This window comes from Symsagittifera roscoffensis, chromosome 4, assembly GCF_963678635.1.
Source record: "Symsagittifera roscoffensis chromosome 4, txSymRosc1.1, whole genome shotgun sequence".
NCBI lineage: Eukaryota > Metazoa > Xenacoelomorpha > Acoela > Convolutidae > Symsagittifera > Symsagittifera roscoffensis.
The window spans coordinates 75,753,739-75,765,774 of record NC_087065.1 but is presented as its reverse complement, the minus strand read 5'-3'; the positions used below and the strand labels follow the sequence as shown (position 1 = coordinate 75,765,774).

Genomic DNA, 12,036 nt, shown 5'->3' with positions numbered 1-12,036 from the left:
TACCAAGATCCTAACTAAACTGACGGGTACGGCCAAAAGGAAGGCCTCGTCGCCGATGAAATCACCACCGCTCAAAAAACTGCCTGACACACATTCTCGCCACAACACTAGACCCATGCGATCTAGGCAACCTTCGATGATGCTGGGAGAGAGAGTGTTCACTATTTTACTTGACAACCCCGACGATAGGCCAGGCGAACACGCACTATCTCAAGTCCACACTCCACCATATTGCTCATCAATCGAAGCGATTACAATTGAACTAGAAAGCCATCAAATTGACGTGGTGGAGCTAACTTCCCCGTCAACCTCTTCTCCATTGCATCCAACTGTAGTCAATTTATCTGAACGAAGATCTGAACAGACGAGCTATACAAAGCCTTCCCTATCACTTTCCCCAATTGGTTCGCCCAGGAAGATTCAATTCAGACCTGAGGTCCACATGTCAGAATTTCACCCATCGGGCCTACCCTCCGAACCAGTAGAGGCAACGACGATACCAATTGTTTGATCCAGATTGGCCTAATACCCCTTCTATCATTTCCCCGATAGAGTTATTAGGCCAACCTATGACGCTCGACGAACTTAGGAGGTGGACAATCAACCGAACCGCAAACCGAGATGCTTCTTAGATCTCATTTTGTAGATTATCGATGCCACACAACAAAACTCAAACTCTTGATAAACTTTTCCTTCAGTAATCTTTTCCGTTAAATTTTTTGTTACCTTTGGCCTTAAATTTAGTACCCATGTAAAGTCTTTTCGTTGACTAAAATAGACCTTCGGCCGGACTGGTGTACACCCGAACAATATGCTGTTGATTTATTTTAACATACTGATTCTGAGACGCTTTATTTATTACCTTTGAGTTATGCAGTTTATAACAGCCTATGACCAAAAATGCAGAATCAACATTTTACCCATCGGGTGCTAAGTTGGGGTTTTTTCCGCCAGTTGTCCCGCCATTTCATCCCCGAGCTCAAACTTTTTGCGCTGCTGAAAAGTATATGTTTAGTTAACTTTTCGTGTTATTTTTTTTAAATGTGATATGTGACCGATGACAGTTTAAACTTTCTACTTCGCTACGACCAAGTTAATTTAATACCTGCCAAAAGCGCAACGGCTTTTGGTAGACCTAGACACCGATCATTAATCTTCATTGATACGTAACCAATTCTGTTAACTGAAACTAATTCTTAATTCAACCTTTTTACTCTGTCTACTAACTTAGCATAACACTACCCTTTAGTCTTTAAATCTAGTCTTAGATAAAAGCCTACTATCTTAATAGTAGGGATCTTAACTATCGTGCCTTAAATTAGTCTTAGTTTAAGTTATCTGGATAAAACCATTCTACTGTTTTATTCTAATTTTTTAACAAGCGGAAGGGTCTATAAAACCATATGGAGGAGCGTTCCGTACTCCTCACCGTAAAATTCAAAAGTGACCAGCAAAAAATTAATTAGAAGATTAGATTTACTCACAATTTGCAAAATTCCAAAAAAAAAATTATGCAATCAAAATCCTGTAAATTTATTTAGCTATATTATTTACAGTGTAAGGTTTCAAGTTTCTTCCCATGAGTCAGTCTTCTATCCCCCTGTGTAAACCTCGATGAAAGACTTGAACGATCCACCTCCAATTGGATGGGTGAAGCAGTAGTTTTCATGACAGTATGACACTCTAGTGACCGATGTGTAGGGTGCTACTAGAATTTGCAGCCACGGTACGTCATTTTCCTCAAGTTTCCCTACGATGTAAGACATTGCTTCAGTTTCAGACTCTTTATCCTGAGCATCTTCAACAATTGCGTGGGCGACGTTCTCCCAATTACAATTTGAAGGATAACGTTCTTCGCGTTCCAGAAGTTTTCCCCAAATAATCAGATCACACTGTATTCCAGATTTGAGACATCCAGTGTTTTTGGGATCCGATTTCCAGCACTCGTAAGCTCCACTGATGAATGTGTGCGCCCACTTGTCGTTTTTATTGATTAAGTAAACAAACCAAGTGGATGCAGGATATGTATCTGCAAGGAAATCCCGTATGTTCATTACTTTGGTCATATTAGAACCTTTGCTTTCCTGTAGGATCTTTAAAGCGGCGTTTTGCCATCCTGTGAGCAGTTCTTGATCGGAATTGTTTATCAATAATTGACGCAACCCTTCTTTATATTTAGCTTCCTCCTCTAATCTCTTGATGCTCACTTGTTGAAGTTTTTCGCCGGTTGGTGCTTCTTTATCCTGTTGTTTCTTTTTGAGAATTTCAAGGGCTTGTTGACGGCTATAAAGGACATCTGCTTTATGGACCAGATCCATGTGCTGTTTTTCCTTTTCAATTAGTTCTTTTTCGTTGGCTTGCTTGCTCTGTAGTTCTGGAATTTCGATTATAGCGGTCGGTGGTCGAACTTTCGCCATCTGTGGCCTTCCATTTCTGTCATTGGCCGATGCTTTTTCCATTTTTTTCCGGACTGTGTTGTCTAGTTTTTCGATAATCGTTTTGAGACTCTCAATCTCTGATGTATTTTTCATCAGCTCAGTTTGCAGCCTAATTTTGTCATGCTGTAATGCGCGAATCTGATCGTTCATTTCAACATCACTTTTGATTTCATTCTTCTGAGTTGCCCAAAACTCTTCGACTGCTCGTTTATTTTCATCTCTTATTTCTTTTTCAGACTTACTGGTTTCCTTGTAGTTGTCATCAATTTGTTTCAAAAGTTTGCGGTAGTCTTCTGGTACTTGTTTCCAGCAATCTTGTTGCAATGTTTCCCGAAGCTCTTGACTAAAAAATAATTTTAGCTAACATAAAGTTTTTTGAAATCAAATTTGTTTTGAGCCAGAAATTTTTTTTGCAAGTTTGGGACATGAAGGAAGGTGGATGCTCAAAAAACAGAAAGATAGATCAAAATCTTAATATAGAAATAGAAGTTGCGTAAGCTAACCCAAATTGACAAAAATATCAACTTTCAAACAAAAGCAGTTATAAAATCTCCATTATTTGTTAGGATGTTAACATGTTTACGACATGGTTTTTTCGTTCCTTGCTCATTAAAATCTGTATATTTTTCTACAAAAGATAGTAGAACTTTTAAAATGAAGTAAAAAAAAAGCCTAAGCATTTTTCGAAAACAAAGATTTTATAATAATAAGTAAATACAAACATGTAGAGACTGGTACAACCCTGGTCTAACCTATTTTGAGATTGAAAAAAATACAACAAGAAAAATTATTCTGAGCGCAACTGCTATAGGTGCCATACATCATAAAATCACGCATTTATGCATACCGCATGACAAGACTGCTCGTAAAACGGTAAAACCCAAACGAATCCGATTAAACTTTGGAAACAATTGTTTTGATCAAGCTCAAAAACTTGTTTTTCGTTTCCGCCCTGATGTAGACACCAAGTTTCAATAGAAAACTGCTGGCAAGAAGAAGATGCTTCGGTTTTTCGGAAATGTTCTCTAGCATAATTTGTTTGCTGTTTTGAATGAAACATATAAGAAAGACTTCCGAACAAAAATTTTAAAATTTTTGGCAGTCTTCTCTCCGCACGCACCGTCAAGTTCGAAATGATAAACTTTGCGACTACCAAAGCAATACTTACCTTTATCGGCTTCCCTCAGCGCTGTTCGAAAAAGTTTCCGAGCCGGATAATTTGCTGCGTTCGATAAACGCATTATTAGATTTTGAGGAATGGAAATTGCCAGCGCGTTTTGTTCAGACTTGATACAAACTATTTCGTTAATTTTGTTCGTAAAAAAGTCAGAAATTTGCGAGAAACATGTCAAAACGAGCACAAATAGATGCATCATTCAAAAATTGGATTGGTTTTTTGTTTCTTGTAGGCAATAACTGGCATGAAATATCCAGCTTTAGTTCAATTTAGAATAACTGTTCCGCTTTTTGAATAAAATGCTTCATAACAATGTCTATTTTTCTAGAACGTTTTTAAAATATCTGAAACATATCGGTGTCCGAAGCTCAAATAAAAAAAAACATTTTTTATCTGTGACCATTTTTGTAAAGTCATGGGGGTTTGGAAAGTGCTAATTTGACAGTTTGGGATGAATAATGCGCGAGAAATTGCGTACTAAAAACACGCGTGAGCGGCATTTCATTCCGTTCCAAATTGAATTGAGGAAATTCATTTGGTCTTTTGATTAGAATGCGAGATGCTGAAGCCATCTTTTTGTGATACATTTTAGCGTGTAGGATATAAATTTAGAAATATCTTAACAAAGAAACTTGATTGTTTCTTATTAAAGCTTTTCAATTTTCCAACTGTGCCTACGTGCTTGACTGGTTCCTTTTCATCATTGGGGTTGGAAAAAACTCCGATCAAAAAGATGCTTCCCAGCGGTAAATTTAACATGAATCGAAAAAGACGCCAGTCTAATCTTTCCGTTATTTTCTTCAAAAGAAAGATCAAAAATAGATTTACTGAAATTTTTGCAATTTTTGTGATAATTTTAATGATTTATGTTGAACTAAAAGGAAAAGCAGGGTCAAGTTCGAGCAAAAAAATTGTTTTTCGTTTGTGTTAAGACAGTGTTGTTCTTCTTCTCTTCATTTATTGTGTTGTATGCAATAAAAATAACCAGCTTATTTTAGCGCCCTGGTCCTACTCAATGCAGGACCATCCGTTGGGGAGATGGTCCGCTCAAAAACAATCATCTGGCATGCTGGACTTTGTTCCTACTTAATCTAGATGCTACTGTACATTTTCTCAAACACTCTGCTTGAAAAAGTTTGCTGAGCGACCCGCTTTTGATATGAAATAGAATATGCTTCAAAAAAAATTTCGAGTCTTCTAAGAGAGTGATCCAGAATTTTTGACCATAGCCGAGATACGATTTTTCCAAACTTTGTCCGCGACTTAAGCCCCCGTCCAGACTATGGATTTTAAGTCGTGGAATTACCACCGGTGCGAGCGAGAAATTTAACGAATAAGTCGGGGACCTCAAACAGGTAGGTTTCGCCCTCCTTATTTGCATAAACCAGCACAGCATCAGATCCTTTCTCTGCTTACCTCTCAAGCTCCTCGTGCTTCTGGGCCTCATCTATATCTTTCAGATTTCTTCGCAATTTATTTCTTCCTTCGACTAATTTTCTTTCGTTTGCCCACTCTTTGGTATCGAGGGAGGGTGATTTGTCTAGCAGCTCATATAACTCATCAACTGCCTCCTGGTACTCTTTTTCTTCGTCGTTGTCTCCATCGTCTCTTTGTGAGTTGATGAACAAACACCTCGGTTTGCCAGCGTTCTTAAATTTAGAGCGCAAAGTTTTAATATAACCATCGGCGAGTTCTTGATCGGTCTGGTTCTCGTTATTTTTCTGTCTACGCCTTATAGCCTTCTGAGACATTTCGAATTGCGTAAAAACAATAACGACCTGCTCCCAGAAGTCGGGGCCAAACATCTGTTCAAAAATATTCATCATCCCGACAAGAGCTCCATCTAATCTCCGATTGTTTGCGTTTATGGCTATGCAAAACACATTGACATGGTCGCATTTATTCTGCAAAGTTGCAATCAATTCTCCTATAATTCTTGCATCCATCGTTCTCAAGATCGTCTGTAGCGTCGAATCCTTCGGTATCTATGAGGGTCACTGGTTTCTCACCTTCTCCATTGTAGAACACATTTGCCATCTCAGTTTTGCGGGTGCAACTTTCAGCTCCCGAATATACTGGGAACACACTAGCATTATGAGCGACGCCTGTTAGAACGTTGCAGAGTGAGCTCTTACCCGTTCCAGCTTTACCTATCACCAGAAGTTTCTTTCGACCATTCATTCTGACGTCATCTACCAGGTAGGCTGAGCCAGGTCCTTTTTCTGTTCTGGTTTTAAGTAAAAGCTGTGATACTTCTGCTTCTGAATCCGAGGAGTCCACCGGAGTGGGCGAGGGTTGATTTTCATCTAGGAAAAAACTCAGAATCACGTATTATTCGGGTGATGTTTTATTCAACTTTTTTTGAGTTAAGGGAAAGAAATAAAAGACAACTAAATTTCTATTAACTTTATTTACAAAACCGATCGCAAAAATAGCTTAGATTGAAATTTCGTGAAGAGTGATTCTTCAATACAAAATCATCTAAAACTAATTAAATACGAGCAAAGAAACAAAAAAGGGAAAATATACCTCAAAAAATGCAAAAAAGAAATATTCAAATTATAACCAATTTCGACTAAATTTGAAAAATTAACTACCCTACCCGAAGATTCAACCGTCTTGTCGGCAGTTTCCTTGATTCCAGCAGTACCTAGGCAACAAATTTCTCCAAATTACTGAGAATAGCAAAGTAAAGAACGAGGAGATCAAAGGACACCCACTCCAACCAAAACTTCGCCACTCAATGAGTCCAATAACCCGCGTCGACGTGCTCATTTATTTTTTGATCCTATCGACCAAAACTCGGTATGTTTCAACTGTCTCGACCGAATTTGGGTATGTTTTGACTTTCAATTTATGTTAAGTTTCCGAAACTGAACTAAATACTTTATCCCTTTCGAGTAAAATCTCGGTATGGTTTTGAAGTTATCAGAATTATTTGCAATTTAAATGTTTTTTAAAGCTGAACTTATTTTGAACAAATACTTTTTATCTTATGGATACTGTGGTTTTCCAGTCGAGTCAAAAGTCTAAGAAAGACAGAACCAAGCCCCTCTCTGGACTATTCCACTCTGTTTTTAGTCGAGCAATGACATGTGTTTGACTTTGAAAAAAAACCTTGAATGTTAACCCAGTAAAACCTTGAATGGTAACCCAGCAAAACCTTGAATGGTAATCGGCGCAAAACCTTGAATGGTAACCCAGCAAAACCTTGAATGGTAACCCAGCAAAATCTTGAATGGTAATCGGCGCAAAAACTTGAATGGTGATTGGCGCAATAGTAATCAGCAAGAAGCGTTTTAAAGTCGCACGCACGATGCTGACAGACACCCAATTTTGTTCGAAAAAATCGAATGAAACTAAAAAAAACACCATGTTTTGTACTAGGAAAGCTGATGATCAGCCTTTTTCCCATAGTATGCAATTGTATGGTTGACATTTATTCTATAAGCAAACAAAAAACTTTGAGCTTTTTCTTTAAAATTTTGGGTTTGTGCAAAAACACATTAAACGGTTTATTATGCCAAAGTGTCTCTCATAAAACAATAATGCCATAAAAGTGTATTATTTGATTTTTAAAGTAATTCAGATAATTTTTTGATCAAATTCAATTTTAATGATGCCAAAGTTTCTCTCATAATAGAAAATGTCATATTTCAGTTTTAAATCAATTAAGAATAAATTAAAAAAACACGCTGATTGAAAAACTTTTTATGTAATTGTACCTTAAATATTTTCTTAATAATTTTATAAATGAAATTGTTTGACTAATTTTTTTCTTGCATAGACGTAAAACCGAGTAGTCAAAACATATCTGAAATCTGAACTGAGTGGCACAAAATTGATTAAGTTTTTGTGAGTTGTGAAGCTCCAAAATTGCGAAATTTTGAGCGCAAAAATAAGAATTTACAAATTTTTGGTCGATCAAGTCAAAAATTACTTTAGTGTGATCAACCAAAAATTTTAAAACATTTTTCATTCAACTAAAACAAGATCTTACCTTTCTTTTACCTTTTTTGTCGAAAACAGTACATTTTCAACAAAAACATTACCTTTTTTGATTTTCTTTGTTGCTTGAGGAGACTTTGTCGAAGAATATGTAGTTCTGCTCGCTTGTTCATCTAAAAGTCAAGTAAGTGAGAATGTTATAAATATCAAAAATTTTAATGCCATTTTGTCAAACTCTTAAACAAAATACCACATAATAAATTATGATAAAATTAACTATAAATCATCCAAAAAACAATTATAATCAACACAATCAATTCTGATATAACAAAAAAGTAGAAAGTGGAATATTCGGATAGCTTGTCAATTTTGAGAAAAAAAGTTTCGAAATTGGCAAATATTTTTGAAAACAAAATTCCAGCAACATTTTCAAAAAAAAATTATTTAATCATTTAGCCCTCAGAGAAAATCATAGATTCGCTGCTGCTCTTCATACCATTTCATATCATGATTTTTTTGTCGTACAGTTTCAAAGAAAAAAAAACAGTAGCAAAAACATTTTCATTCATGAAAATTTAAAAAAAAAACTATTTTTTCGAAACTATTGCAAGAAAACAGCATACTGTCTTTTTTATTCTACGGAAAATTATGAATAGCTTTTTCCTATACTATGAAGCTGTACGGTAGACAATTTTTCTATAAAAAAAAAATTTTTTTTGAAGTTTTTGTTTTTGGTATTTTGATTTTTCAGCAGAAAACTAACAAAATTTTTCTAACATATGAAAACTAAGAGTAAATGGCAGTTACCACCTAGGTAAAATTTTCTAGATTTTCAAACTGAATTATATACAGGAAACCTAGTTTTTAGTGTAAGGCTGGAAAAATTCGATCTAGAAAAAATCTGAGGTAGAAAAAACGTGTCTACTTTTTTATACAGATCTAGATATATCTCAGCTTATAAAACGAAAAATATTATTTGTCTTTATACAAAAGACAAATCCTTGTAATTTTTGGAGTTGTTAGTGTGAAAATTAGGTTGGACTACTTAATAGACGCAAATATCAATTTTGCATTCAAAACTTTTACGTACAAAATTAATTTGAGCACAGAAGCGAATTGCCAATCAAAACATAGAAAAAAATTTTCTACATTTTTAACGGAAAAGATTAATATCATACAGTTTTCGTATACAAAATTGCATCATGGTATCAAAAGCAATTTTTTTTTCAAAAACATTTTTTTTACGTCAAGGTTAAGATACAAAAATTGCCGAACAAAATTGTATGATTTAGGCTTTAAATCATTTTTAATTACAAGTTTCAAAACACACTGATTAAAAAATGCTTAGAATAGAAATTGCGTCAAATATTATTGTATCTTAAGAGTTTTTTTGGTAGTTTCATAAATGAAATTGAATGAATGGCATTTTTTATGTTTAGACGTGAAACCGGGTAGTCGAAGCATATCTGAACTGGGTTGCGCAAAGTGGATTATAGTTTTAGTGAGATGAGACGCTCGAATTTTACCAAATTTTGATTGCGACGGTCGAAACTTAAAAATTTTTGGTTGATCAAATTGAAACTTTTTTTAGTCTATTCGACCGAAATGTCGTAATTTTTTATGGGTCGAGAAACATGAGACCATTCATTCGAATTTTTTTTCGGTCGAGATAGTCGAAACATATGTGAGATAGTTCGTGCATCGTCGAAAACATTTTCTTGGGCCGACCGTCTTAAGCTTCGACCGTCTCAAGCAAAGAACTTTGCATGAGACGGACGAAGCTTGACGAATATAGCTGGAGACTGTTGAAAAGTCACTCGAGCACTTAAACCCGGGGATATAAAGAAGTTTTGATGGTTTCCAAAAAAGATTTTATTGCTAATCAATTTTTAATCAAATCAGGTCAATGAAAAACCCCTGTTTCCAAAAATATAGATGTATGTTTTTAGTTGTGATGACTACGGTTGAAAAACATTTGAATAATCTTCGAGAAATTACAAGCAAAACACATACCTCTTTTGGTTTTATTTGTTGTTTGGCGAGAACTTGTCGATGGAAACCCAGCTCTGTTTGTTTGTTCTTCTAAACTTCAAATAGGTGAGAATGCCAGAAAACTCAAAAGGTTTATGCCATTTCTTCTAATTCTCAAAATACAACATATAAAATTTTAATATTAGTCAACCAGGAAAATTTTATAATCAAAACAATCAACTCTGATACAACAAAAAACTAGAAAATAGTTTGTTCGGAGAATTATCCAATAACAACCAATTCAATTTGTTTGATTTAAGACTCAAAAACGACAACACGACTGCGTAAAATGGGCGGCATCATAATCATAATAAATTGTTTGCAATATAGATTCTTTTCATGAGTGACATTTAGTACGTTTCCAACCAAATTATATCTCATCGCGAGAACATCGTGGAACTGTGCAGCACGTTTTCAGCCGCCTCTAATCTTCTTATGATTTTTGTTGGTTTTTACTATCAATAGTTAATCAATAAAAATTTAAAAATTTATTTGGTTCAAAAAACTGAATAGCGGAAAACCGGGAAAAAATTCAGAACTATTCCTAGACTTGACAGTATTATTTAATGTAATTTTTACTCAAAACTGATTTTAATCAAGTGGTAATTTCTTAGAAGGCCGCTGTTGCATCCAGCTGTTCTGCAGGTCCGAGTTGATTGACAATAGGTAAGTTTGTGGGGGCCGAGGCAGTTACAGCAGAGTTGTGGATCTCTGCCATGTTGTAGTCTGCCCTTGGGTTTCACAGCTATGAACTGCTGGTACTTTCCGAAGTAGGGACAACTGCATTTCTCCGGGAAAAATCCTTTCGTGGCTCCTTTTGTTCTGGGTGATTTTTTTGTAAGCATTGAGCGTTCGGTCGACTGGCTGAAAATGCTTGTTGATTGCTGGCGGACAGGTTGCTCCAGGCTTCGGCGTAGACGTTGAACCATATACTCAAGTCAATGAGCCACGGCTGTTGGAGATTTTAGTTCAGGTCGCAGCAATTCCAATCCAGTCGGCTGGGTGTCGTCAGTTTTCTCAAAACTGTTTCAGCGTTCGTCGTAGAGTGGAGATCTTCATGGAATCCAAGAGTTGTGATGGTGTCAACGATTGTCTGCAGGAAGCTAGCGAGATCCTTGATGCTCCTCTTGTGTTGTAGAGTCGGGCTGCTGCTGATGTTGTCCAGTCGTCTAAAAAAGGAAGTTTCTATCTTCGTCGGGTTTCCAAAGTCGTTTTCCGGACAAGCGTTGAGGCGCTTTTTGTAGATTAATCCGTAGTATCCATATCCGCAAATGAGAGATTTTGCATCTCCGGAGACAAGTAGCTGTAGATGAGTCATTTTCTCCGAGTGGGAGATGTCTGTGTTGTCGGTTGTCTATCGGTTGTAATTTAACCATTGTTCTGGCTTTCCGTCGAATGCAATTGGCTAGACTACTGGTAACGATTTTCTGAAGATCTTTGAAATCTTCTGCTGGTTGCTGAAATCGAGCGGTTCTGCTTCTTCCGTATGTGACATGTTTGGAGGTGCAATGGCAGCTGATATGTTCTGATATGCCGTCTCTTAATATCCATGCTGAGGTGAGGGTTGTTGGCTGAATTGAGTCACTTGATTAGATTCGTGCTGGTGGCTGCTCATCATATCATTCATGTATGATGCCAGCTGCACTGTTATTGCGTTGATGGTAGTGCGTTGGTCGTTGGTAAATCCTTGGTAAACCCCAATCAGTAGTTGTGCCGTTGTAGCTTCCGTATGTCTTTTGTCAAAAGTTGAGATCCTACTGTTCCGAAGTTGAGATCCTACTGCATTCCATGAATTTGAGCTTCTGGGGTGCGTGAATGATGAGTCAACCTTCAATGACATATTGACAATGGATTGCGGCATTGATGTGGTGTCCCGAAACCGGCTGCTGTGGAGTTGAGTTCCATTAACGGGCTGTGGTGAGGCGAAGATTAAATTCTGGTATGCTGGGTTGCATGAAGTGGCTCATCGTAAACATTCGTCAATGATGAAGACTTCTTGTTGAATTTGGGTGAGGTTGGGTTTGGAGCTCCGGTTCATGAACATAAGAAACTTGTCGTTCATGGAAGTAATTAGCATGTCTAAATCCTTCAAAAAACTTTATTACGTCAATGTTATCACGGCTCGCATTGGATTCAGTAAATTTATAATACAATGATGCTATTTTATGTTCAATTGACGCAATTTTTTTAAAATTATAAATACACTCGGGAGTGTTGTCTCCCGTATTTTTACAGTTGTTTTACCTGAACTCTTTCTATTAAGTCCTGTAGCTGGCATGCTTATGGCGTAAAAGAAAGAAAGCCGTCAAAATTTTCAGAAAAAATTGCGCTCGAGACAGAATAACTTGTCATAGTAGGAGTTTGGGGTAACCAACAACAAATTGATGCAAAGCAAAACAAAATCAATAACAAATTATATTTTTTTTTCTCTGAAGACTACAT

General features: G+C 36.4%; 1 protein-coding gene across 1 annotated transcript in view; it reads right to left on the bottom strand.

The window, feature by feature from the left end:
• Positions 1-2,304: 2,304 nt before the first annotated feature.
• Positions 2,305-12,036, bottom strand: part of LOC134844073 (uncharacterized) — a 35,874-nt gene continuing 26,142 nt past the window's right edge. Inside the window, exons 3-7 of the mRNA XM_063860544.1 lie at positions 9,577-9,645; positions 7,668-7,736; positions 6,218-6,265; positions 5,032-5,921; positions 2,305-2,781 (exon numbers count right to left, since the gene is read on the bottom strand). Coding sequence (XP_063716614.1) covers positions 5,515-5,921; positions 6,218-6,265; positions 7,668-7,736; positions 9,577-9,645 — 593 coding nt within the window. The 3' untranslated portion in view covers positions 2,305-2,781; positions 5,032-5,514. The remainder of the gene's footprint in view (positions 2,782-5,031; positions 5,922-6,217; positions 6,266-7,667; positions 7,737-9,576; positions 9,646-12,036) is intronic.